At 38.6% G+C, this 26,373-nt stretch overlaps 1 protein-coding gene and 1 long non-coding RNA gene across 2 annotated transcripts in view; one reads left to right on the top strand and one right to left on the bottom strand.

Moving 5' to 3' along the window:
• Positions 1–26,059, bottom strand: part of PALMD (palmdelphin) — a 50,436-nt gene extending 24,377 nt beyond the window's left edge. The window contains exons 1-3 of the mRNA XM_043575653.1: positions 25,689–26,059; positions 7,771–7,851; positions 1,733–1,857 (exon numbers count right to left, since the gene is read on the bottom strand). Coding sequence (XP_043431588.1) covers positions 1,733–1,857; positions 7,771–7,851; positions 25,689–25,733 — 251 coding nt within the window. The 5' untranslated portion in view covers positions 25,734–26,059. The remainder of the gene's footprint in view (positions 1–1,732; positions 1,858–7,770; positions 7,852–25,688) is intronic.
• Positions 2,915–7,173, top strand: LOC122480824. Its single transcript, XR_006296675.1, has 2 exons — positions 2,915–3,056; positions 6,941–7,173. It is a non-coding gene; the product is annotated as an uncharacterized LOC122480824 (long non-coding RNA).
• Positions 26,060–26,373: the final 314 nt, after the last annotated feature.

Genomic DNA, 26,373 nt, shown 5'->3' with positions numbered 1-26,373 from the left:
ATTTTTTTATTTTTTTTTTATTTTTTGGTCAGATAGGAACTCTAACTAGGGAAGCCATGGTCGGTACCACAAGAAGCTTATGTGCTTCTCAGAGCATTCAGGCAAGGTCTGAAAGCAATCAGTAGAACCCTAGTAAATTCTCTGGGATTACTTACAGTGCTGCCCAAACTTGTTAATGGCGTCTGAGTCTGTTAGCCACTTCAGTTATCATCAAGTGCAGAAAAAGTTGTAGGTATTCAGTATGGGCAAAGACTCTTAAATAAGAGGGGGCTCTGAAGAGAAGCAGGGATATGTCTGCAGAGCGCAGGGTATGCAGGGATTAAGTTCAGAACTCCTTCAGAGATAAGGGTTCTGTGCTAAGGATGAGAAAGTAATCATCAGCTAAGCCAGACTTTGGTAAGAAGCTCTTGCTAAGGGACGCCTGACAAAGGATCAAGTTTTCCCAACTGTAGAGTTGATTTATTGAGTTATTTTTAAGGAATTGTTATCTACCATTCAGAAACACTTCACATCTTTGAGCAAACAACCGAGGGGTTTATAAATATAAACACTTCAATGATTACAATATAACTTTTAAGAATTGTTAATTTAAAAAAAAATCTGAATAAGGATGAGTAGTCAGTGATTTTAGCTATTAAATGTATAAGCGTGTGAAATTAGGCAAGTAACGTGAGAAACAGTTAAAAAAAGGAAGCTTTTTTCCATGCTGTCAATTTGAAGGCCTAATGCAATCTGTCTGTATAGTGTGGTGAGGATGGGCAAAATGTAGTTGTACAGCTAGTGTATATTTTTACCTTTCAGGTCTTTCCTATAGTTCTCACTAAAGAGGACAAATTCACAGTGAGTGAGATTTTGAAAGCTACCTATATTTATTTCAAAGATCCATAGGCTTTAAATTACTGTCATTATTATACCACAAGAAATTCCATCTTTTTTCTGTGTGTAGGTTAGAAAATGATTCTGACATTTCCCACATCTCTTTCTTTCATGCTATCTATATTTTGTGATAATACTAATAACCCCATCTTCCATTCGAGCTTTTCAATATATATATTTTTTTCATGTTCATCACTTTTTAAGCCAAGGCAATTTAAAAGCTTTACTTGTTATGTCACAAGTTGCTGACTTGGTACTGATTGTGGGTGATGGGCAGGGAAGGACATTGAGAAGTGAGGTCAACATCTGGGACCAAATAATTGGGAAGGTAGAAGAGAGAAAATGCTAGTGAAGTATTCCTACAGTGTCTTCTCTTTCAAAACATGGTTGTGACTGGGGAGAGCCCGGGAGAAGGGTGATGGACACACAGTGTAAACACATCCAGAGAACTGTCACCTGTCCTAAGGTGAGAGTAGGGGTTGGGGCTGTGAATAAGGACTGTTTTTTGACTACTCCTTATGTGCCAGTTGGTGCTAGTAGCTTAGCACATATATTTTTAATTTGCTCAACAACTGTAAAAGATAGATATTGTTACTACCATTTTGTAGATGAGGAAATAGGCTTGGAGAGCTTTGGGTAAGTCACCAATATGTATTTAAAAAATAAATCATGTGTTGCTATGTGTAGGTGGCATTTACAGTGAAATTTCTGTCATCTTCTGGTGTTGCCTTAGTCTTTATTAGAAATCCAAATGAAGATGTGATTATGCCCTTAAAAATAAGAATGGATCTTATACATGCAACATGGGCAAAGTCAAAATAAAGGGAGTTATGGAGTAGGTCAGTGAGGGCTGTACCTGAGGATGCTTTGTTCTAGAACCTGGATCTGGTGCTGGTCTTGTTGATTCTGCTTCTTCATCTCTTCCTGTTCTTTTCCGCTGCTGACTCCATCTAGAAGCCATTTCTCCCTTAAGGCCTTTTTCTGATATCAGGAAACATAAAGATGTTCTTAATCAATAATTTCCTAAATCTCTAACTACTTTGAAATCTTATGAATATTAATAGTGAACATAGTAAAGAGAAATGTTTTTTTTTTCTCACTGCGTTACCTGAATAAATCTGGTGTTTTCCTTCATTGCACCTTTTGTAACCCCCTTCCAAAGCCAGTTTTATGTATCTAAATCCTGTTTATCCTACACGTTCTAGAGTAGGTTCTTCCTTCTCTGTGAAAATCTCTGTTCTTCCCCCATCCTCACCCTCAGAGAGCTCTCTTTCTTCAGAATCATGCAGCACTCTGCTTACCTACACTGTATGTCTAGCAGTTGTACAGAGATCTTATCACGTGATGTCTAACTATTACTTATTTGATTAATGGGTGTACATCTTGTGTCTTTGAAGTAAAAGGCTCCTTCCTTGAAGCGATTTTTTTTATTCATCCCAATGACAGTGTACAGAAAATGCTCCAAAATGTTTTTGTGTGGGATTAATTGAAATGAGGGGCAGAACAAGAGATTGATATTGTGTCTTAAACTAATTCGATGTTAGTCTTAAGTGGTGTGGTCAGCACTTTATTGCTTTGCCCACCCAGTACCTCTTCTGTCTTCTGAGAACCTCCCCGGTTCCAGATACCTAAGTTTAGTACAAAACTACTTGTTCCAATAATACGATGCACAAAATTCACTGATCTAACTTGAATTTTTGTCAACTTTAACAAAATGATAAATATTTATGTTTTATCATATGGGAAAAAACCCTTTGAATTTGCATGAAAGAATTATAATCCTGGATCCTGAGCCTGAGAAAAAGCAAATGAGAGATGTCTAAATTTTGGAGAGGACTTAGCTAGCACCCCGTCCATGTCTTACATAGGAAGTGTTAGGTATTAATTCCAAGGAGTTTGAGTTTCTCCTTTTCTTCCTGAAGAAAACTGTTCTCCCTATATATTTAATCTACCTGTGTAAACTATTTGTTTAATAATTACTTATTGGGGATTTGTGCCTAAAATGGTGAGAAGAATGGGAACTCTGTATTGTCTGAGACTTCTTTCTCTTACATCACAATTAAAATGAGAGCAAGTAAAAAGAACTTTTGCCTTTTTTAAAAGGATGCTAGAACTAATACTGCTGGAATCTAAATATCTTTGAATTTTAAACAAAATTTAAATAAGGTTGATTGTGCTAGGTAAGTATCACATGATGGTTATTTTAAGTAAGGCAATGGTCTCCAAACCAATAAGAAATGTTATACTGCTTACAAATACATATTGTATGGAATTATACTTTATAGAGCTGATAAAACCTGGCCTGCTCTAGTTGAAGCAGGGAGGGGGCCCAGAAGCCTGTGGATGCCCAGAACACACAGTTTGAAAACTACTAGATTGAGTAACAGCCTTATCCCAGATGATCATGTTCATTTTGTCCTTTTCAGAGTTTCAAGTGATTGCATGTGGACAACACCCCCCATAAGAGTAGTTTGTATTATTCCAGTTTGTAGCCAGAGATTCTTTGCCCCAGTGTTACCTTAACGCCTAATTATGGCTGTTGAGCTGTTTGCGGAAATGTTTTCCCACAGACACAGTTAAAATGTTCTTAATAAAGGTCAAGATCTATCTCTTGAGGTCAAAGATGCCAAGAAAATCTTAGTACACTCATTTGAGAAATTTACTTTGATTTTAATTTATTTTTATTTGATGGAATGTGATGATAGTTAATGCATAGTAAAGAAGACAGATGACACCTATCAAAAGTAAATTACAGTCCTTACAAACCACCTACCAGGACAGTTTCAGTCATTTACATCCGTATCACTACAAGAAGCACTCAGATGGGATGGTCTTATGATGCTGAGTTACAGAGAACAGAAAATAATTCATGTGATGTGATTATGTGAACTTGGGGCTACATTCTTGGTTCTTAGTCTGGTTAGGAACAAGAATAATTTAAATTTTATCTTTGTAAAACTTTGTTCATAATTCACAAATTGTCATTTACCTCTGGCAAAGAACCCTTTGCCTCTGAATATAAAATACATAATTTGGATGTGCAATTAAAATGATATGGTACAATTACGTATTGTGACAACCTAAAGATAGTTATTTTGCTTTTATGTCACAGTTTAGACTTGTGCTTTCATCTATGAGGTAGATGTAAAATCTGTTTCACAACAATGACGTTCAGAATCAAAAGCCGTATTAACTGTATGAAAATATAAGTGACATGTGGGTAATGGATATTTGGGCAGTTAGTTTTTTTTTTAGGGAAAGGTTTTCCTGAAGCACGTTCCATTCTATACAGCAGTTAGAGTAGACTTTAGGAATAAATTAGTTCTTTATACCATGGATCAAATGGATTTCCAGAAAAGAAAAGTTTTCTTTTTTTTTTTTTTAATTTTTTTTATGTTTATCTATTTCTGAGACAGAGAGAGACAGAGCATGAGTGGGGGAGGGGCAGAGAGAGAGGGAGACACAGAATCCGAAGCAGGCTCCAGGCTCTGAGCTGTCAGCACAGAGCCCAACACGGGGCTCGAACTCACAGACCGTGAGATCATGACCTGAGCCGAAGTCGGTCGCTCAACCGACTGAGCCACCCAGGTGCCCTAAAAGCCGTATTAACTGTATGAAAATATAAGTGACATGTGGGTAATGGATATTTGGGCAGTTAATTTTTTTTAGGGAAAGGTTTTCCTGAAGCACGTTCCATTCCATACAGCAGTTAGAGTAGACTTTAGGAATAAATTAGTTCTTTATACCATGGATCAAATGGACTTCCAGAGAAGAAAAGTTTTCTAAGTTGAGTGTATTTTGTGTGTCTTGGTGACAGATTGTGATCATGTTACTAGGCAAGAAGACCTATAGTGTACAAATCTCAGAAATGTTTGAAAGTTAGAATGCTACTAATATCCCCAGAAACTCCCTTTCTAGCATGTCACTGGTATGATTGCCAGGTTCCAGAGCGAAAGAATATCAGAGTGAGTTCCTACAATTATTTGGAAATGTATGTACTAATGACCCAGAAGGAGCACTTTGTAAATGTTTATGTTTGTGAAGTGTAATGAAAGAGTTTGCAATCAGGAAAGTGCTGAGAACAGGTGGATGAAGAAGAAAATTAAAGGAGACTGGCAACTGTAGAGGCCAATAGAGCTTTCTTGACTTGGTGAACATATTTTAGAATCGATTTTAAAAATATTTCTGCACATTTCTGAACCCCATTTTGGAATGGTGCCTAGTTGCTGTTTGGTGTGGCCAACCATTTTCTGCAAAACTTAGACGAATGTGACTCTATTCAAACTGCCAGTCTTTCCTCTGTGTTCCTTTTGCAGTTTTAGTCTTGCACACAGCGCTCATCACATAATGTATGTCATTATAAGTTTCTGTGTCAGTTACCATTTTAAGGATACAGGTCAAACTTTATTTTGTATTCTTAGGGCCCTGCTTAGTACTTTACACATAATAGGTCCTTAATAAATGTTTATTGACTAAAAGGTCCTATATACACCTATATAAATCTTACTTATCAGTTAAGACTCAGCTTAAATCCCACACCTTTAGTAGACCTCCTTTGACCACCCCAGATTACTGCTTATACTATTATTTAAATTTAAGAAATTATCTTTTAACCTGTCCTAGTTGTTTATTTAATATTGGGGTTCCCACTAGGTTGCAGGCAGAAGGGCTACAGCCCTCCAGGGCCACTGCTAGTCTCTATGGCATTAATAAAAAAATCAGGAAAAATTGCTGTTTCTCATCTCCACCCCTTTGGGTCAGTGCACAGCCTGGGAAGGTGGATAGCACCTTTGTGCAGAGAAAAAGAAATGTCATCCTTCAGACAGAAGCAGACTGATGCCAGAGTGCACAGTTCCAAGGGAGCATGGGCAGGGTTTTAGCACTCCTTTCTCAGGTACCTTTGTGCAGTACACAATCTGCACAACTGTGTACAGCAATCCAAAGCATGATAATGTGTTGATTGGATTGGATTAGAAGAGGTATCCTGGGTTCCAGAAAGCAAACCTATACGGAAGATCATGTATTATTTTTTTTGCACTGGTTTTGGCAATACTGAAAAGAAGCGCCACTTCAGAAACAGAACTTTCAGTGAGTCAGAGTTTCCATTTCTTTCCTTTCCTTTCCTTTCCTTTCCTTTCCTTTCCTTTCCTTTCCTTTCCTTTCCTTTCCTTTCCTTTCCTTTCCTTTCCTTTCCTCTTCTGTTTTTATTTTAGAGAGAGAGCAAGAGCAGGGGAAAGGGGCAGAGGTAGAGAGAGAGAGAGAGAGAGAGAGAGAGAGAGAGAGAATGAATCCTGGGCATGCTCCATGCTCAGCATGGAACCCAGCATGGGGCTCGATCCCATGGCCCTGGTATCATGACCTGAGCTTGGACACTCAAGCTCAACTGACTGAGCCACCCAGGTGCCCTGGAGCCAGAGTTTTCTTTGTGAAACTTGCTTCCTAGAGTGAACTGAGGGGATATTTAACCCTTTCTCTTACTGTGAGCTCTACTGTTGTTTGGCTACACATTCTACAAGAATAGCAATTGTTGAATGCTAGACAGCTTTCTGTTTACTCAGAAGCAATCATTACTTTATTGTGAGACTCAAATTGTGTGTAAACTGTGTGTGTGTGTGTGTGTGTGTGTGTGTGTGTGAGAGAGAGAGAGAGAGAGAGAGAGAGAGAGGGGGGGGGGAGAGAGAGAGAGAGAGAGAGAGAGAGAGAGAGAGAGGGAGGGAAAGAGAGGGAGAGAATGAGAGAGAGAGAGAGCACTGATTAACAGTTAGAAATGGTTTAGCTCAAAAATTATTGTGGATTTGATTTTTGATTTGAGTTTCATTCACCAAAGTAACTTGGTAAAATTTGTTTTTGTTTCATTGATTTTTCTGATTATATACACTGCATTTCTTGGCTATGTCTACTACTTATGTAAATTCACTGTGACATAACTGCAAGGATAGCAGGCTGACTATACTTTGAAATTATCCATCAAACTTTGGAAATGTCAATTTATATAGAAACAAAGGAGCAAACAGAATCCAGAGAACTGAGGCTAATTGGAATCTTAAATTATGTTTCTTTTCAGAGGTGGTTACCTGACCCATCAGAAAGATGGAATTAGCTGAATTCGGCAAGTTTACCTTAAGTGTGTAGATTCCACAAGTGTGCGGCATTGTTTCATTGAGGGATTCATTAAATCTATTGATAGCAGCCCTGCCAGCTAAGTAGCTTCCTGCTTGGACCTGTTCACAAGGAGCTCCTGTTTGTCATTTGGTTGCATCCTGTGACTAAGCTACGTAATAAAATGTTGAAACTCAATGTGCTTTAATTACAACATGACCACACCCGTGGAAGATGTAAAGTCTGATTTTAAAAATGGAGATTTATTTCTGGTGATGATCTCATGTTTTGTCAAAACAGAACAAAACAAAATAAAACAAAACCCCGAAGCCATACTCAAACAAAATTGGATTCATTGCACTGAGCTTTTAAATCCAAGCATCCTTGACCCTGCCAGACAGTGTCTGCTGTGTACCCCCTGGGGAAAGGCTGGCCTTTCATTGATTCCAAAAGGGACTTCCTAGCTGGTTCTATCCCTAGGGATGTTAAGCAAGACTGTATTCAGGGCCAAATTATCAAGGCTGGATTCTCAAGGTTAGCCAAGAAAATGAGGAAATTCAGTAATAAGGGATAAAGTAATAAAAGCATGCTTTCAACTTTCCGCAAGTTTACCAGAAGGTATTAATCTCATATGCAGATTTTCTAGATCCTTGTCCTGCCCTATGGTTATTAGGGTGTTAGTAGAACTATGCTGATTTTCTTTTCCTTCCTAAAGCATCTTTACTACAGAAATTTGAATGCCATTAGAATATTTGAATACAAAATCATTGAAATGAAATTAAAATAACAAATTACCTTCAAATGCTGGTGCTTTAATTTTTCTTCCTCTATTTTCAGACGCTTCTGTGAGATTTCTTCCTGTATTTTTCTTTTATCCTGAAATAAAAGAAGTTCCAGCATAATCTATTTTTTCAGTTTGCTTAAATATGTTTCCTTGGGGTTGTCGTCATTACTGAATGGCTGGCCAGGCGTATGCTCTTGGCATTAGTAGGAAGCCGCTTTGGAAACTCAGATTTCAAAGTGAAGGAGGGCAAAGTGAGACATTCAAAGCATTTTGCTGATGGAAAACGATATAAGCTGCTTATGAAAAAAAAAAGAGAACTTGAAAATATTTTAATGTCTTTCCTTCCCCACTACCCTCCCATCCCCTTAAAATACATATTCCCCATTAACGTAGCAAGATTGAGCTACTGAGTGATGCAACGGGAAAAGTGAATTTTAAGGAGGGAGTTTTGAAATAGACATGAGGAAACTCTGTGAGGAGAGAGACTGTTCCTGGCACAGGGCTGAAGAAACTGCTGGGTAAAAGGTTTGCTTCTGTGGGAAAACAGGATAGCTGGCCTACAGAGCATTAGAAAACTAGGAAGCTAGAGAGTGGAGTGTTTCCTCCCTGTATAATTTGCTATGTGAAGATAGAGAAAAAAGGGTTCAGATAATGCTTATAAACAGTAAGAGGGCTTTTAGTCAAGGTTACACAAAATTCACGGGGGAGATACTGTATCTTTCACCAAGTTTAAATTGCATTACCTCAAAAAACCCAGAAAGCATAACTGTTAATGCCCAGAGGTACTTTTTAGAAAATATAGCGTATATACTAACTAGCCTGAGTTTGATTTCTGGCTCTGCCATTTACTAGCTCTGTATCCTTGGACAAAGTCCTTAACTCCTCTGTGCCTCAATTACCTCATCTGAAAAATGGGGATAAGAGAATCTCCCTCATAAGATATGAGCATTAAATGTATGTAAACGTTCGTAGGACAGTTCTTGACACATAGTGCTCTGTAAGTATTTGTCTTAAAAACTTAAGTAAGTACCACTTAATCACTTTCTGTTAATCACAGAAAGTAGCACATTAATTCTGATAATGCTTCCATTAGCCTGAAATGTTTTCGAGATTCCCTCTCTGGAATTGTTTTAGGCATTTTACAAGCTATGCAAAAAGGCAGTTATTTCCTTATTTTTTTTTTGACCAGAAGTGACATTATCCTCTATTTTATAAGAGTGGGTTTTAAATCTGCTTTCAAAATTGAAAACTCCCAAAGGATAATAACTTGTTGCCAATGAAGACAACTAAAAGAATTTGAAGCAGGCTCAGAAGGTAATTTAGAAGGAAGTGTTCCAAAAACACTTGGCAGCATTGTTGAAATAAGTGCATGGCTTCCTGATGTGACTCCTTTGAAGATAAAAACTCTTTTTTTTTTTGATGTATAAGTTCAGGTACATTTGTTGAAGAAAAACAACATGTTGCTCTCCAACTTTATGTCATGTTTTTCTTTGTGTGTTAGAAGAATATATGACTTCACCAGTTTCACTTTGTAAATTTCATGAGCAGCTCTTGTGAAAAAAAAAAAAATTAGCTAGGCAACAAGTGTCGGTCTCCAGTATCACTGCTTTGGATCAATCTGATCTTTAGGAACAAAAACTCTGATAACCTGTGAGTCAATTCTCCACTGTATCTAGAGGCTGTAGCTGAGCAAAGATTAGTAATGTTTTAAATGTATTATGCCAAACATTTGGTAAGTATTTTAAAGGAACTATTTCATCAAATCATCATAATAACAAAGATATCGTGACGATTTTTATTTTGGAAGAGGAAATGTAAGTTTTACTAATTAATTAACTTATCCAAGCTCTCAGAACTCATAAGTGGTGGAGCCAGGATTTGAACCCACGCAATTTGAGTTAGTTCGGCCTCCACACTCTTAGCCAATTCATGACACCATTTTCCTGAGTGAGAAATTAGTCCAGCTTCTCACAACTTCCTTCATTGTCCCCTCTATCATGAAGAACTGTGGCCTAGAGGTAGTGCCAGCATAGCCAGCAACAGTAGTGAGGGAGGGAAAGGAGGGAGCCCATTTTTGGTACCCTTTTTAGTGTGGGTGTGTAATCATCCACCTCTCACCACTGGTGGCCCATAGAGAAGAATGTATAAGAGACAGTGACTGCTGAAGCCAGCAAGTCTTCCCCACCCCTGTTGATAGCCAGTTTGGGCTGGTTTCATCTTGGGGTTAGTAATAAGGGAAAGCTGTGGGTAGAGGGAGGCAGGGTGTCTGAAGTGTTTTGGCAACACAAGGCTTACACAGGGTTGCTAAGGAATACCAATGTTTTGTCTCTCGGAGGTAATGTGATGCCTCCCTTATGCCAGTCTAGGTAATTAAGAAGATAAGTTTATAATGTTATAGGCATGGTTCTCTTTTAAGATAGAAGCACTTTTTCCTCATAAGATATTCAACAGCAAATTATCCTTTTGCAAAATTTCACGGGGACCTATAGGAATTACTCAAAAATAAGATGGCAATAAGTTAATTTTATAAAGGCAAAATAAACTATAAGGCAACACTAAGTTGTATACCTACCTCTATTGCTAGTGTACTGAAAGTTACCAGAGCCTGCTAATTCCTTCCATATTATCATGGAACAAATAGGTGTGAAATGCCATCTGCTCCCAAAAATTTTGCCAGTAGCTTGAACGTCTCTATAGACACCTTTTGTTACCTGGCACATCAGATACTTACTAATGTTAACTCTTATGAGTAACTTATATTGATGTTTACTTCTTTAATGTTCAACTAAGGAGGACTTCTGTTTAATGAACAGTTGTGTAGATTTTTAGCTATCTGACTTAGAATATTTTAGCAGTTGACACCCACAAATTCTAATTCTGTATAAAGCTACCTCTTGATTATTTTGAAAATGTATTTATCTTGTGCAAATAGAAAGCTACTGTGACCATCTATGATTCAATGATATTACCGTATTCACCGTAAGCATGATACTTAGGAGGGTATTTTAGAGATATTATTGATTAACAAGGAGCTAATATTCTAAAAATGCCTGAATCTGTAAAGAAGGCATGACTGATCCTGAGTTATTTATTTATATTTATTTATTTATTTATTTATTTATTTATTTATTTATTTATATTTTTGAGACAGAGAGAGACAGAACATGAACGGGGGAGGGTCAGAGAGAGGGGGAGACACAGAATCTGAAACAGGCTCTAGGCTCTGAGCTGTCAGCACAGAGCCCAACGCAGGGCTCAAACTGCCAGACTGTGAGATCATGACCTGAGCCAAAGTCGGATGTTCAATCGACTGAGCCACCCAGGCGCCCCGATCCTGAGTTACTTAATGGTTAATTTATCTAATACTGCAGTACTGATGTACAAATGCTGTGTTTAAGGTGACATTAGAAGTTGTGCAATATTTAAAAATTATTCAGAAGCAGATGCTTTTGTCAAGAAACTTACATTCTCATAAATAAAGAAAATCATTAATTCAAGTAACTATATAGTCTAAGAAATAAAGTGACAGATGTCATTCCTGAGGCATAAGGGAGGTTCTGTGGGAGTTGAGGGGAGACAGGGAGCAGTTGCTTCTAGATAATATGGTTGGGAGAGGCTTTGATGTAGCATTTGAGTAGAGTATGTTGGATAGTTGGTGGGGACCAGGGGAGTGGGGAGGAAGGGCATTCGGGTTAAGGGCTTAATATGAGCAAAGGCCTAGAAGTAGAAAATTGGAACATTATATAGAACGGCAATTCTGGAATCTATGTTGCCATATGAGTTAGTGGGAAATAAAATAGGGATAGCAGGGTGAGGGTAAGTCCTCAGAAGAAAACTGAATGGCAGGACAAGGGGTTTTGTATTTACTTATGTATTGAGATAAAAAGCAATGGCAGTGTTCAGAGGGAGAGGATTAATAGAGTTAAAACCGTGTTTTAAGAAATTTAATATAGCCTAATTGTGTAGTAGATGTTGAAGGAGGAGCACTTGAATGGGGATGGTCATTTAGGCTATGACTCATACATGAGACCAGGAAAGCTTGAGCAAGAGGTAGCAGAAGTTACCTATGAGGCTTTTATGCCGAGGTAGAGCAGGATTGCCAATAGACACAAGAAACTCAGAAGAAGGAAGAAAGAGTTGGGTAGGGAAGATGGTAGATTCACACCAAGTTTGAGGTGTCTTGGGGTGCCTGGGTGGCCCCTTCAGTTAAGTGTCTGATTCTTGATTTTGGCTCACGTCATGATCTCACAGTTCATGAGATTGAGCCCCATGTTGGGCTCCATGCTTACAGAACGGAGCCTGCTTGGGCTTCTCTGTCTCTGCCACTCCCTTTCCCCACCCTACTCATGCATGTGTGTGCTCTGTCAATCTCTCTCTCTCTCTCTCTCAAAATAAGTAAAAAAACTTTTAAAAAGTTTGGGGTGTCTTTGGGTCAACCAGGTGGAGTTGTCTGGTGGGCAGTTGAAACATTGGTTGGAGAGAGATGAGGGGTCAGAGCTAAAGATGCGGGAGTTTTGGAAGGAATAGCTGAAGTCAGAAGACTGTCAGAGCATGACGGGAAACATATTGATGAAAAGAGAAGGAGAGCTAAGGCCAGATACTTCATGAAGCACCTACATTTAAGGAAAGAAATCCAGGTGGAATTTTATTTCGGGGTCAATCATATTATTTGTAATAGAAGTTGGTGAATTGGGTCAATTCAATGAGTCAGATGGTTTGAGATACATTCTGCTAGAAGCTGAGTATCTTATAATTTCATGACTAGCTTTATTGACATTTTAATTGCTTAAGGTTTCAAAAGAATCATAATAGAAGCTGCTTATTTGGATTTAACTACTTCCAACAATGCAGAACTTCTTGGTGAGGTGCAAATAATGGTAATCTTGAAAGAAAGGGATGTTGCTAGCACAATATTCCTAGAGAAGAATCCTTAGCATAGTGAGAGGTTTCCTAGATTTGAGTGAAACTATATTTTTTAAATTCTTTAAAAATTCTTTAAAAATTTTTTTGAAAAACGTGCACACATTTCAAGAGGGAAGATAGACCAGGAAGCCTGGGAAATTTACAAGTAGAAACATGGCTACACAATTACAAATGATCTCAGGTAAGAAGAAAAGAGCGTTACTATACACAAACCTAAACCAAATAGTTTGATATCACTGTGAACTCTCCATGGGCTCATGAAACCGAGAATGAAGATAAGCAGGTAGCACCTATTTGTAATAGTGTAAATAAGGTGGAAAAAAATCTGAGGTGATGTGAAGGTGAGAAGCATGTGAAAAACATTGAGGGCACAAAAAGCATGGGTGTATAAATAATTATATACATTTAAGTTATGTTCAGAGCAAAAAGCTAAAGTCAGTCATTGGACAACTGCTGAGATACATAGTGTAATAGCAACGTGATGAAAATAGAACCATTCTGTTTCTATTTTGCTTCCATATTAAAAAAAAATTTTTTTTTTAACGTTTATTTATTTTTGAGACAGAGAGAGACAGAGCATGAACGGGGGAGGGTCAGAGAGAGAGGGAGACACAGAATCCGAAGCAGGCTCCAGGCTCTGAGCTGTCTGCACAGAGCCTGATGGAGGGCTCGAACCCATGGACGGCAAGATCGTGACCTGAGCTGAAGTCGGAGGCTCAACCGACTGAGCCACCCAGGCGCCCCTCCATATTTTTGATTAAGGAGAATAATATTAACCCTGGAAAGGATAGAACAAATAAGTTTGAAGGAAAATTGAAGCACAAGAGGAAATAGAGCACCAAGACAGAGCTGCTCAGACTCTGATGGGTTTCACCTCAGGGAGGAGAAAAATTTATAGGCACGACAGAAAAATATTGTCAAGTAATCCTGGAATCTCGAGTGAAGAGGTACCTGAAGACTGAAAATGGCAAGTGCCCCAAGTTTTTGAAGAGGGACAAAAGGCAATTATGAATATTTAAAGACTGGTGAACTTACTGGTTAATCCCTGGCAAAGTTGTAGAATGAATTATTAAACGTGTTGTATTTAGACAAGCAATGCCTAAGAGATGACATTCGATTACTAAAAACAAAGCATTTAAAACTAACTTTATTTCTTTTGCTTATTTTTTCAAGATCTGCAGATGATGAAGATTGTGGTGGTTGCAAAAATAGCTAACATTTACTGATAACTTTATATGTGTCAGGAACTACTTAAAGCACATAAATGTATCTATTTAATCTTCTTCCAAATTTCTTTGAAGTAGGGACCACGTTTATCTGCATTAGGTAGGTGAAGAAATTGAGGAATGAAGACATCTGGATCATGGGAATTCAGTATATCTGTGTTTTAGTGTAGCTTTGGACAAGGTTTCTTACTTTATTCTTCTTCTTTTTTTTTTTTAACGTTATTTATTTTGAGAGACTAGGGAAAGCAAGCAGGGAGGGGGTAGAGAGAGAGGGAGAGGGAGAATCCCAAGCAGACTCTGCACTATCAGCACAGAACCCAACTGGGTACTTGATCCTATGAGTGAGATTATGACCTGGGTCGAAATCAAGAGTCAGAAGCTTAACTGACTGAGTCACCCAGGCCCCCTTTTCTTATTTTATTCTTTTGGAAAGTTTTGTAAATGCAAAAAGAAAAAAATAGACCATTGAAACTAATTGTCTTAACATTTTTTTAAAACAATGCCTTATAAGAAGAGAGAAAACTAAAATTACATCCAATGAACATAAACATATTGAGATAACTTTCCAAATCAGAATTTTAAGGGTGAGGTAGGGGTGGGCTGGAAGATTTATTGGTAGAAACTGTTCCAGCTGGCTTTAGTGAACAGCTAGTTTTAGGAGTCAATAAAATAAAAGATGACCAAATCAAGATTTCAAAAGATCTTGTCTGTTAGGAATGTTGGACCCAAATTAATGATTAATTTTATTATTAATAAATGTAAACTGGAACTTTATAGAATATGTTAATTGTAGAAGATTTAAAAAAATCCAGACAACTTTAAAGAAAAATATAAAAAAAACCCATAACTCCCACTGCTTTAGAATGAACTACCATTGACATTTTGGGGCATTTTATTCCATTCTTTCCTCAGTATACTCAAACCACAGATGCACACCCTTACATAAACACGCATGTGCAAACCACACGAGGGGGCCCACACACACAGATTTGTGTTCCACCTTTTGCACCTAATATTGGGTCATGATCATTTCTCATGAAATTAAATTTTGTTAATAAAGATATTAAATTTTATTCAGAATATCACAAGTTGCTTAATCATCCTCCTTTGTTTCTGCCCCTTAGGCTTTTTTGAATCTTTTGGTATTATAAGTAGTTGTGTGATGTAGTTCCTTGTACGTAAAATTTGGACCATTTTTCTCTGATTATTTCCTCAAGATAGGTTCCTAAAAATTAGTTACCTAGGGGTATGGATGTTATAAAAATTCTTGATATAGAGGGGACTGGCTGGCTTATTGAGTTCAAGCCTCACATAGGCTGTCTGCTGTCAGCACAGAGCCTGCTTCTGATGCTCTGTCCCCCTCTCTCTCTGCCCCTCTCCACCTCGCACTTGTGTGCATGCTCTCTCTCCCTCTCTCTCTCTCTCTCTCTCTCTCTCTCTCTCTCTCTCTCTCTCAAAAATAGACAAACATTGAAAAAATTCTTCATACAAATAGCTAAAAAGACTTCAATGAAAAGTTGTTTTAACTTGTATTTCTACTAACAGTATCCATCACCTCACCCTTTTACTACTTTTATGAATATTGCAAGTAAAAGATCCTTTAGCAATTTGAATAGAGCAAATAGCATCTCACTTTGATGTCTTAATGAGATTTCTGAGATTAGTGTGGTCAAATATTATTCATAATTTTCTTGGCCATTTGTATTAATTACTTTTTAAATTGCCTGTTTATGATGTCTACCCATTTTTCTGTGAAACCTATTATTTATTTACTTACCAATGTGTAAAAGCTCTTTGACTTAGGGTTAGCAACTTTTGTTTGTCATGTTAGTTGTAAATAATTTTCTTGTTTGTCTTTAAATTTTGTTTATGGTGTTTTTAGAAGTACTAAAAGTTTTTGTTCTCTATTGCCTTGATGTATTTGATATCTTTATCATCTGAGGTGCAGTAATTATTTGTCCATATTTTCTTCCAGTTTCCTAAAGATTTTTAAAAAAGCCTCTTTAAAATAGCTGAATTAGGGGCGCCTGGGTGGCGCAGTCGGTTAAGCGTCCGACTTCAGCCAGGTCACCATCTCGTGGTCCGTGAGTTCGAGCCCCGCGTCAGGCTCTGGGCTGATGGCTCGGAGCCTGGAGCCTGTTTCCGATTCTGTGTCTCCCTCTCTCTCTGCCCCTCCCCCGTTCATGCTCTGTCTCTCTCTGTCCCAAAATAAATAAAAAAACGTTGAAAAAATAAAATAGCTGAATTAATTTGGTTAAAGTACATTAGGAAGAACCTAATTTTTTTCTCCAGATTTTTGGCTAACCTGAAGCTTTATCAAAGAATTTCTTTTCTATTGATTTGCTTTTTAAAAATTTATTAATTTTATCATTTACTGACTTTCATCATTTACTAATTTTTTCATGTACATTAAAGTGTGATTCTAGGTTATCTGCATAGTTTCTTTAATTATTGGTTTTGGTATTAATATTACATAGTTTAGATAATGTGCTGATGAGGTAAATTAACATTTTATTGGGTAAGTTTTTTTTATTGCTCTTGTCTAAGGTGTCTTAATTAGTAGCAGTAGTTTTTTATTCCAGTTGGACTTTGGAGTTATTTTGTTAATTTCCAACAGGAACAAATTGAAAACCCAACTAATTCCTTATCCCTCTTTACTCCCCATCCAACCAACCAGCCAAACAAACAAAAAACCATATACTCTGATAGAACTTTAAACGTTGCTTCTAATATTAATTATCATTATCCAGAGATAATTAGAGACCAGTATTGCTATATATGATTTATATCTGCAAAATATATTATAGCTCATATAAAACTGGAGTTTTTGTACATATTTAGTAATCTGACTTATTTTTCAATATATCATGAACATAATGATGTGCCATATCATTAAAGTCTTCTAAATTGTTTATAATGGTTGCATATTATTCCATTATATATAATATATACATATATATTATTTTTTATATGTATATACATACATATACATTTATGTACTATATTTACTCAGCTAATTCCTTAAAAAATTTTTTTTTCTAATGTTCATTTATTTGTGAGAGACAGAGGGCATGAGTGGGGGAAGGGCAGAGAGAGAGGGAGACACAGAATTCGAAGCCCGACGTGGAGCTTGAGCCAATGAACCGCGAGATCATGACCTGAGCCAAATTCAGATGGTTAACTGACTGAGCCACCCAGGCGCCTCTATTTTCAGCTTTTAACAGTTTTTTTTTGTTTTTGTAGCTATTAGGAATGGGATATTTCTTGTATTACATTTCTGAGTAATTCTTGTTTTTTAGAAAGCTATTGATTTTTGTATATTCATTGTATATCTGACTACTGAACTTTTAAGTTAGTACTTATTCTTAACTTTGCAGACACTGAAGCTGAGGACTAGAGGGCTTATTAATTTTCCCAAGTCACATGGTTGGTCTAGTGTTGGAACTGGCATTGAACCTAATTTTCTAGAACTCCAAAAATGATGCTTTTTATACCACTCCTTATCACTTCCAAAATTTGTCAGTAGAAATACAATTCCCCAAACAAGTGATGTCATAGCACTAAGCACTCTGCACAGGTCAGAGTGTTCTGTTCAGCTCTGAACACCAAATTTAAGAGTGACACTGACAATTCAAAGAGTGTCTAGAATGAGCCTGTGATATGAACAATGATTGAAATCAAGAAAATGAAGCCATATGGCTTCAGTGACTGGAGTCATGAGGATTGGATGAGAGTTTAAGGACACTAGATTCTAGCACAGTATGTCACAACTCTTAACACAGAGGGCTCTTCTCCAATGGTAGAGTGTATTGGGGGAGGTATTAATACACCTGATATTGGAGGTGTTTGAGGAGAAGCTGGGTGAGCATCTTTGGAGCATGGCATAGCGAGGATGAGAATGTGGACATTCTCTGAGTTTTCTTCTGTTAGAATGAGAAATCTCTAGGTTTTCTCCTGGTTCTATGCTTCTCTCTGCATCCAGTTCTGAAATACCCTAACTTTTAAGTTATCCATGGGAATTGGATGTGGTTATCACCACTCCTTATGGGGTGAATTAAAAGCACACATTTTCTAAACCTCATTTTATTTAGTAACTTTAGCCTTCTTTCCTAGCCTGGCAACAAATTCTGACAGATCTCTAAATAGAACTCAGTTTGTGGTCTACTCATTTATTCCTTTGTCCTTTCTTGTTTGTTCTAATGAATAGTGACAAAACAAGGATAAACAAAAAACACAAATCAAGCCCCCTTCCCCCTCCCCCCCCCCCAATAATCAAAGGGCAATGGTAAACTTGGTTGTTGTCTTCAGTGAAAAAACATTTTTTCAGCTTGATGGCGTTCATTCATTCATTTACTCATTCACGATGGTTGCTTGTTTTGCTCCAGTTAGTGCTGAGCGCAGTGCTGGGGAGCTGTGTGAGATGCAGTGGTGTCCCTGCCTTAAGAAATCCTGGCTAGAGGGGGGCCTGGGTGGCTCAGTAGGTTAAGCGGCTGACTCTTGATTTCAGCTCAGGTCATGATCTCACAGTTCGGGGTTCGAGCCCCACATTGGGCTCTGTGCTGACAGCTCAGAGCCTGGAGCCTGATTCTGTGTCTCCCTCTCTCTCTGCCCCTCCCCTGCTCATGCTCTGTCTCTGTCTCTCAAAAATGAATAAACATTAAAAAATTAAAAAGGGGCGCCTGGGTGGCTTAGGTTAAGTATCCGACTTTGGCTCAGGTCATGATTTTGTGGTTTGTGAGTTCAAGCCCCAGGTCAGGCTCTGTGCTGACAGCTCAGAGCCTGAAACCTGCTTTGGATTCTATGTCTCCCCCTCTCTCTGCCCCTCGCATGCTCATGCTCTGTCTCTCAATAATAAATAAATGGTAAAAAAATTTAAAAACAAATAAAAAAATAATTCCTGGCTGGAAGGAAGAGACTGGTGTAATGGAAGTGGGATGGGGAGAAGGTAACAAAGGCTTAGAGTACAGGATGCTCTGGGAAATGATGCTGTCCCAGCCCTGTTGATCAATTACAAATGCATCTGAAATTACATCACATTTTTTCTGCCTGTACTCCCGGCGAACTGAGGAAAGCAGAGGAGACTGTCAGGGCTGAAGGACTGCTTAGGGTTAGAAATGTGGTTAAGTGAAAAATGTGGTTAAGTGAAGCAGAACCTCCATAGACTCTTCTCTTTGCTCCCCTTCAAACTCTATTGAGAGGGAACCACAGAGGAAGTTCTAAATGGGGTGAGGTTTGTGGTTTTGATGTTTCTTAGAATTAATTGTGATGCTGTGGTCAAAGACTCTGACAAGCAGAAGAATGGACTCAAGTTGTGCTATTTCACTAATCTCTTAACTCTTCATGGTCTTAGGTTTTCCGCCTACAAAATGGGGATGATGACACCTGCTTTTGCAAATACTCCTAGGATGTTTGGACAAATGAGATATAGATATGAAAGCTTTATTTTTATTTCTTGTAAAGCCTAAGCACCGTGTAAGAATAGGTGCTGTTATTATTGTTACTAATCTTGGAATTCTTTCACTTATGAGATGTCCTCTATGTTCTAGATCTGTGAGTGTAGGTTGATTCTGAGTAACAGTTGTAGCTCATTTCAATATGTTGCATCCCCTCTATCAATCATAGGTGCAATTATACTTTGAAAACTTGGTGCTTAGGACAGGAACCAGTTTTGATTTCCATTCAGAGCTTCAGAGAATAACCTGGTTCTATGTCTCTAATGGCTTGACTGAGTCCACTCTGTCACTGGAGTTTATGAAAAAACAAACAAACAAACAAAAACAAAAACAAACAAAAAAACCAAAAAAAACCCCAAACAACTTGCGAAGTACAGATCTTACTTAACCTGCTCCTATGGTGTCTTAGGAAAGTAGACATCCTACAGGGTTCCTGATGAGGGAACTTATTGAGGGAGTAACTTTTCAGGGACTTTCTTCCCAAAAGGCACCAGTGTCATTGAAATAAGTGAAAATATTTGGACTTTATTTTAAAAGAAACTAGGTAGTTTGAGACTGGAGATGAGGAAGTAGAAACCCTGTTTGACTTTCAGCCAGAACTATGCTGCACTTGTTTCCGGTCTAGTTAGACTTCAGTGCTTACTTAGCCTCTGTTTTTTATTGATCACAGTTTTCTAAAGAAGCAGCTTTTGTTTTTTACCATCCAGTAATATTAAGAAAGTTCTCGGGGATCCTTGTCAGTAGAGGTCTTTGCAAGGTAGCATTATCATTCTGTAGCACACTGGAAAAACCTCACCCTGTTATCAAAAAGCAGTTTCCTTAATAACTATCAAAGTTATTATACCTCATCACATGCTCTCCTTTGTGGGTGGGCTATTATGTTTGGCAAAGAAATATGGCACAGCACATTTTGTTTGAAGAAACCTTTCCCTCTCTGGAAGAAACATGCAATTTCAGTATGGCACTGTGGAAAATTGTGCAGGGTTTTGTTGTTGTTGTTGTTGTTGTTGTTGTTGTTTGAATATGCTAGCACAGGACTTCTTTATTTAGGAGATTCTTCCATTTCCACGTACCATTGTTAGGTGAATGTCTTTAGATGTTCATGACAAATTAGAAGTTCTTCCTGTAACTTTGTTTTAACCATGAGATACTTTGGCACAATGTATTTTAGCCATTATTATTTTAGAAAGTCCTTAGAACTCTAAATAGTTCAGTGATCCCAACACACAGGAAGGTATACCTTCAGCAAAGATCCGGGCTGCTTGCTCTCATTTCCACTCTCCCTGACAGAATGAAGAGGGAAAAAAATGTGTATGGCTGGCCCAGGAGGCTGGTTTCTTGGGCAAGTGACCTGTCCAGACATACTTGGCACCATGCTGGGAAGGGCCCAGCACTTCATTTAACACTGTGTTGACACCATCTGGATATTTTGAATGCTTTTTGAACAAGGGTCCCCAGATTTTCACTGTGTACTGGCCCCACAAATTATGTAGCAGGTCCCGCTTTGAGGCCATTAACTGTCTTATTAACTGCTAGAAGGTCCCAGATATTGACAAAAAGGAAACAAGATGAGGGGCAGTGTCCACTGGCGGGCCACACATATTAGAGAAACAACTAGAACCTGCCAGGACCTGTGTTTGTTATTGTTTTAATATTGGTCTTTGTATTGGGTAGATTTCTGTTTTATGCAAAAAATTTTCTGCCTCCCAAATTCCTATGTTTACAAGTCCAGAAAAAATGCTTTGGGAGTGGAAAGAAATAGGGAGTGGACCTGGGGAAATGTGAGAGCTCCTTATTATTTTGCGTCACGAGCAGCTTTGGCCGGCAAATCTGGCACTGTTGCTCAAATTCCAGTGTCAGGACTTTTCATGGCTCCCTTCCAAATGGAGTCAATCCTAGGCAGGTGCTTGTTGTGATTATTCCTGTTGTCTAAATTTTGACAGAGATCACCTCCTTCACACCTGTGCTTAAATGTCACCCTCTCCATGAGGCCCATGTGCTAGTGCCCCTGCGATCTGCAACTCACTCCTAGTTCCCTTATTTCACTTCCTTTCATTTAAATGCCTAAGGCGTGGCACACAGTAGGTGCTCAATAACCATTAATTGAATCAAGGAATGAGAGAATGAGCTGATCGCCCACATTCCTAGCAGTTGAAGATAAGCCTTGATGAGGAAAAAAATGTGAGCTTTATTCTTACTCCCTTTCTCCCATTGAGGTCTGTTCTCCAAAAGATTGATTGATTCTAGTTCTCCGAATTCTTCAGGGGTCAGCCCCCAAACAGTGCTATTTTTATGATCTCTAGCCAGTTTAACAGCTAGGAGTTTTCCAGTCGGAGTGTCCCCATGTTATTTAGGAACAGAATTTTCTAAGGTCATAGTAGGAATGGAGATAAGAGAATGCGTTCCTCGCAGAGGAGGATGTCAAGAGCATATTACTAATCGTAAGGGGATCTTTCTGTTTCTGTGGGGAGTTCACCTGGGTCTTTTCACTGGTTTCACTGTGGGCCAAGTTTCCTTCCAGAGAGGAGCTGTGTGGGGGATAACAGTCAGTCCTTCATCCCACTCTTCCTGAGAATGCTGGAGATATTGGTGTCGTCCATTCCAGCATATTTTTTTAATTTCTACTTTTTTTATTTTTGAGGGAGAGAGAGAGAGAGAGAGAGAGAGAGAGAGAGAGAGAGAGAGAGGAAGGAATCCCAAGAGGAGCCTGAGTGGGGCTCAATTCTATGACCCTGAGATCTGGGATCATGACCTGAGTGGAAATCAAGAGTCAGATGCTCAACCGACTAAGCCACCCAGGTGCCCCCATCCCAGCATTATTAAAAGTGAATTTCAAATTACTAGTCTATTTCAATAGCTTTATGTATGAAAATCAGCTCATTGTTAAAATATGTACTAACCTGAAAAGAGCCTCAAGAGACCTATCAATCAAAGTAATACCTAATCAATTTGAAGTAGTCCTATTTTTTAGTTGTAGCTGAAAACTGAACTCTTTGGCTAAGAGATACTTCTACCATTAATTCAGTAAAGGAAGAGTTGGTACATGGAGAAAGTAATGAAGGAAAAATGTGACAGTGTGCAAAATAGAATCCATATTTGGTATACCTGAACTGATATACTGTCCTTTAACAATCGTTTCTGTGTACTTTCATCATTTTTCTTTATTCTCTAAGTCTTTGAGAAGACTTCTCACAATCTAAATTCAGTATACTGATGTGAGAAATGAATGGCACTATTACAGTAAATGAGTTTTCAGTCTGAGAGCCTACATGCCACATTCCATCTATCTACTGTGTTTAATCTGGTTTTTTTTTTTTTTTTAGAGAAACAAGAAGACTGGCCTTTGGTTCTGTCAAGTTATAGGCATATAAATTTGTTTTTTCAACTCCCTATAGTAGAAATAATGACTTCTTAGACACCCCAAACCAGGTGGAATAAATAAAACAGTGAAGATCATCTCATTTCACAGCCAGGAAATGGAGGAACAAATTTTAATATAAAAATCAAATAGATCAGAGAGTGTAAAAAAGTTTTTTGCGGGGTGCCTGGGTGGCTCTGCTGGTTAAACATCCTACATGGGCTCAGGTCATGATCTCGTGGTTCATGGGTTCAAGCCCTGCTTCAGGCTCTGTGCTAACAGTTGGGACCCTGGAACCTGCTTCAGATTCTGTGTCTCCCTCCCTCTCTGCCCCTCCCCTGCTCTCTCTCTCTCTCTCAAAAATAAATAAATGTTAAAAAAATGTAATAAAAAGTTTTTTTTTCTTTTCTAACAAAGTCTGTGAGTTGCTGTGTTTGCATACCCTGGAAGAGTCTTATGATTTTGTTCCTGAAGTATACAAACATTGTTTCAGTGTAAGGAAATAGGAGGAAAACAGTTAAAATGAGAAGACTGTGTTTGAGCTTCAGTTTAGGTCAGAGATTTGGAAGATTTTAAGTACTTCCAAAAGTGAAACAGCCCTAGCAAATTCTCTGGATGCTGTATGTTTTCATTTTCCTGGAGGATGGGGAAGCTCTGAGGTGGCTTCCTGGTAAGGCAAGGGTGGATCAAGCTGGCATCTTCCAGGGCTTCTAGGAGGCAGATGAGTGGATGTGTTGTTTCCATGGACACACCACTGCTCCATTTTCCCCTCTAGGTTGTGACAAATGTGACTGGGTTTAGCTTGGTAAGGTGGAGGCTAGTGTGAATTTATTCCCATGAACTGTTTTTTCCCGTTTCCCCCCCTACAACTTCATGTAAACAAATTACTTCCAAGGTAGAATTACTTTGTGATCTTGGGGCACCTGGGTGGCTCCGTCAGTTAAGCATCTGACCCTTGTTTTTGGCTCAGGTCATGATCTCTCAGTTTGTAGGTTTGAGCCCTGCATTGTGCTCTGCACTGATGGTGCAGGGGATTCTCTCTATCCCCCTCTTTCTGCCCCTCCCCAGCTCTTGTACTCTGTCTCTGTCTCTCAAAATAAAGAAATAAGAAGAAAGAATTACTTTGTAATCTTACTTTGGAGATTTGCTTAATTCCTTATAATGGGATATGTTCAGGCCAAATGGAGTAATTAAAAAGTAGGAGTGTGTGTGTGTGTGTGTGTGTGTGTGTGTGTGTGTTTTAATCATCAGAAAAAGGACACACCAATACATTCAGGAACTACTTACTCTCTTGTCTGCTTGTAAGGCATCATGCCTCTATTTGCATTCGGAGCCCTCAGTGAAAATTCCTAGTCTTCCTGAATAATTGTGTGCAGTCATATCTTTAGAACATATACTGCTTCAGTGGGTGTTATAAAGGGCACTGGAGGTAATAAGGGCTGAAAGAAGGGTGTGCTACAATTCAAAAAAGGAAAATACACAAGGAGCTACTTGTGTATTTCATTGGCTACGTGATATAGTTTAGTAAATTAGGAGGTAGAAGCAAAGGCTGAGCCTGTGCCCACACAACTCACACAGTGTAATAAAGTAACCTTTAGACAACAGCTGTAATGCACAAAGCCCATGCCAAAAACAACAGAACAGGGCCCAGTTCCTGTCCCTTAAAGCCTGACAGCTGAAATAGTGGCTGAGCTTAACGACAAAAAAAAAAAAAAAAGAACAAAACAAAACAAACAATGATCCAAACCAAAGTTTTCTGACGAAAGGAAAGTGTACTAATTAGAAGTTAGACATTTCAAAAGCATCATCTTATGGAAGAGTGCCAGCCTTATTGGTGGACTTCTGGACTTCTGGTTCCTTACTATTGGCTGAGAAAATGTTTCAACGTATTGAATCCTTTCTGGGTGGAACTGAGACATTGTATCCATTTAATAAAAATTCTAAATTTGGGTTAACATTATTATTTATGCTATGGGAATTGGAAGAGCAAAGAATAATATCCTCCTACCTACCTTGATTTTGCATCGATTTTTAAAAAGTACTCATTTCTTCCTGACAGCTAACTTCAGTGGCAGAAAATGCTGAGAAATTGGAATGTGGATTTCCAAGTTGTTAAAAAATTCTGTCACAAATTGTAGCTAATCATAAATGACTGTGCCACAGATTTACAGGTTACTGCCAAATACAGGATCTTATAAAATTAAAAAAAAAAAAAGCTGGGTCATTTAAGGAAAGTAGTTTATTTCTTGCTTTGATTCTTTCCCAGAACAGACATAAGAAATGCACTATTTTCCTTCCCGGTATTAACAAGATATTTTCCAAATCCATTGCCTTGCATACAACTGCATTCCTTCAGGAGCTTGTTCAGTTTGTGACTCTGCTGAAAACTGATATCAAAGAATTAACCTGATACGTGCTTTTACCTACTTTTCTCTTGTTTAATGCTTAGTTTAAGTACAGCGACATTCGTTTTCATTCTGTAAGACTTTTCTGGAACATACTACCACACTACAAATAAAAAGTTTTAAGTTGTTTGTTTTATTTCTTTCTCTCTTCCCCTTTCAAAAGAGTTTAATTTTTTTGGTGTATTAACCATTTAAAAAAGTTTCTAAGTTGGGGATCTGCTTTTTGATCTAATGTCTGGCAAACACCAACTGAGAGAAAACCTGTATTTTTAAGGCACATAGAAGGTGAATGTCAGTGAACCGAACTGCCTTCATAGCTTCTGACTGCTGCTAAACACATAGGCACGGTTTTTGCGACAATAAAGAACATTGCCCTGCACTCAGGTTCCGAAGCCCAAGAATTATAGAGGGTCACGAGGGTTAAGAGAGCGACAGAGGCATGTCCATGAAGGATGACAGTTCTGTTTTTCCACTTACAGGGGCTCAGCGGCAGGGGCACTAGCAATGTGTTTGCTGTTCCCCTAAGCAACCACCTCCGTGAGTTATAACTGTACGCAGACTTACTGTGATGGCCTGAAGTCTTTCCTTCACCAGCTCAGCTTCTTCCATTCTAGAAGTCAAGGGCAGGCAGACGGCGCAGGAAGTCCAAAGCTACCATAAAGCAGGAGCCTCCTTGGGGAGAGGAGAGGGGTGACAGAGGAGAAGCTCTTTGCACCAGTGGAGGAAGGCAGAAATCCCCGGCTCGGCAGGAGCGTCTCTGAGCAGATGTACAGATCAGGCCAGACAGACACATGTAATGAGAGTGTGCCGGGAAGGCAGACCCTGAGGCTGCTGGCGAGAGCTGACTGACAAGTTTGAACGGCAGCCGCACCAGCCCTTTTCCTTCAGGAGCTGCCAGCTCTTTGTTGTAATGTGCACAGTTAGCAAGTCACATTTTCTTATTAACTGTTCCTTACCCAACTCGTTATTTTCCAGGAGTGGCACAGGAAGGCCCATGAGCTGAGTGTTTAATCAGCCTCTGCTCTAGCAACACACAGCCACCTCTGTCTGTGTGGGTCTGTGTGTGTTTGTACAGAGTTTACCTGCACCCTCCTCCAGAGTTTACAAAGACAGAGCCTCACCTTCACTTGCTTAGGCCACTTGCTTGCCTTTCTTCCTCTGATTGGCTTCAGATAATAATAATAAATTCTGCAGTCATTTTAGAACTTAATATACTGGTAAACTGACATCACATCATCCTTCCTTCTCC

The sequence above is a fragment of the Prionailurus bengalensis genome, chromosome C1 (genome assembly GCF_016509475.1).
Source record: "Prionailurus bengalensis isolate Pbe53 chromosome C1, Fcat_Pben_1.1_paternal_pri, whole genome shotgun sequence".
In the NCBI taxonomy this organism is placed as follows: domain Eukaryota; kingdom Metazoa; phylum Chordata; class Mammalia; order Carnivora; family Felidae; genus Prionailurus; species Prionailurus bengalensis.
The sequence above is the reverse complement of the archived record's forward strand: the minus strand, read 5'-3'. Positions and strand labels throughout refer to the sequence as shown.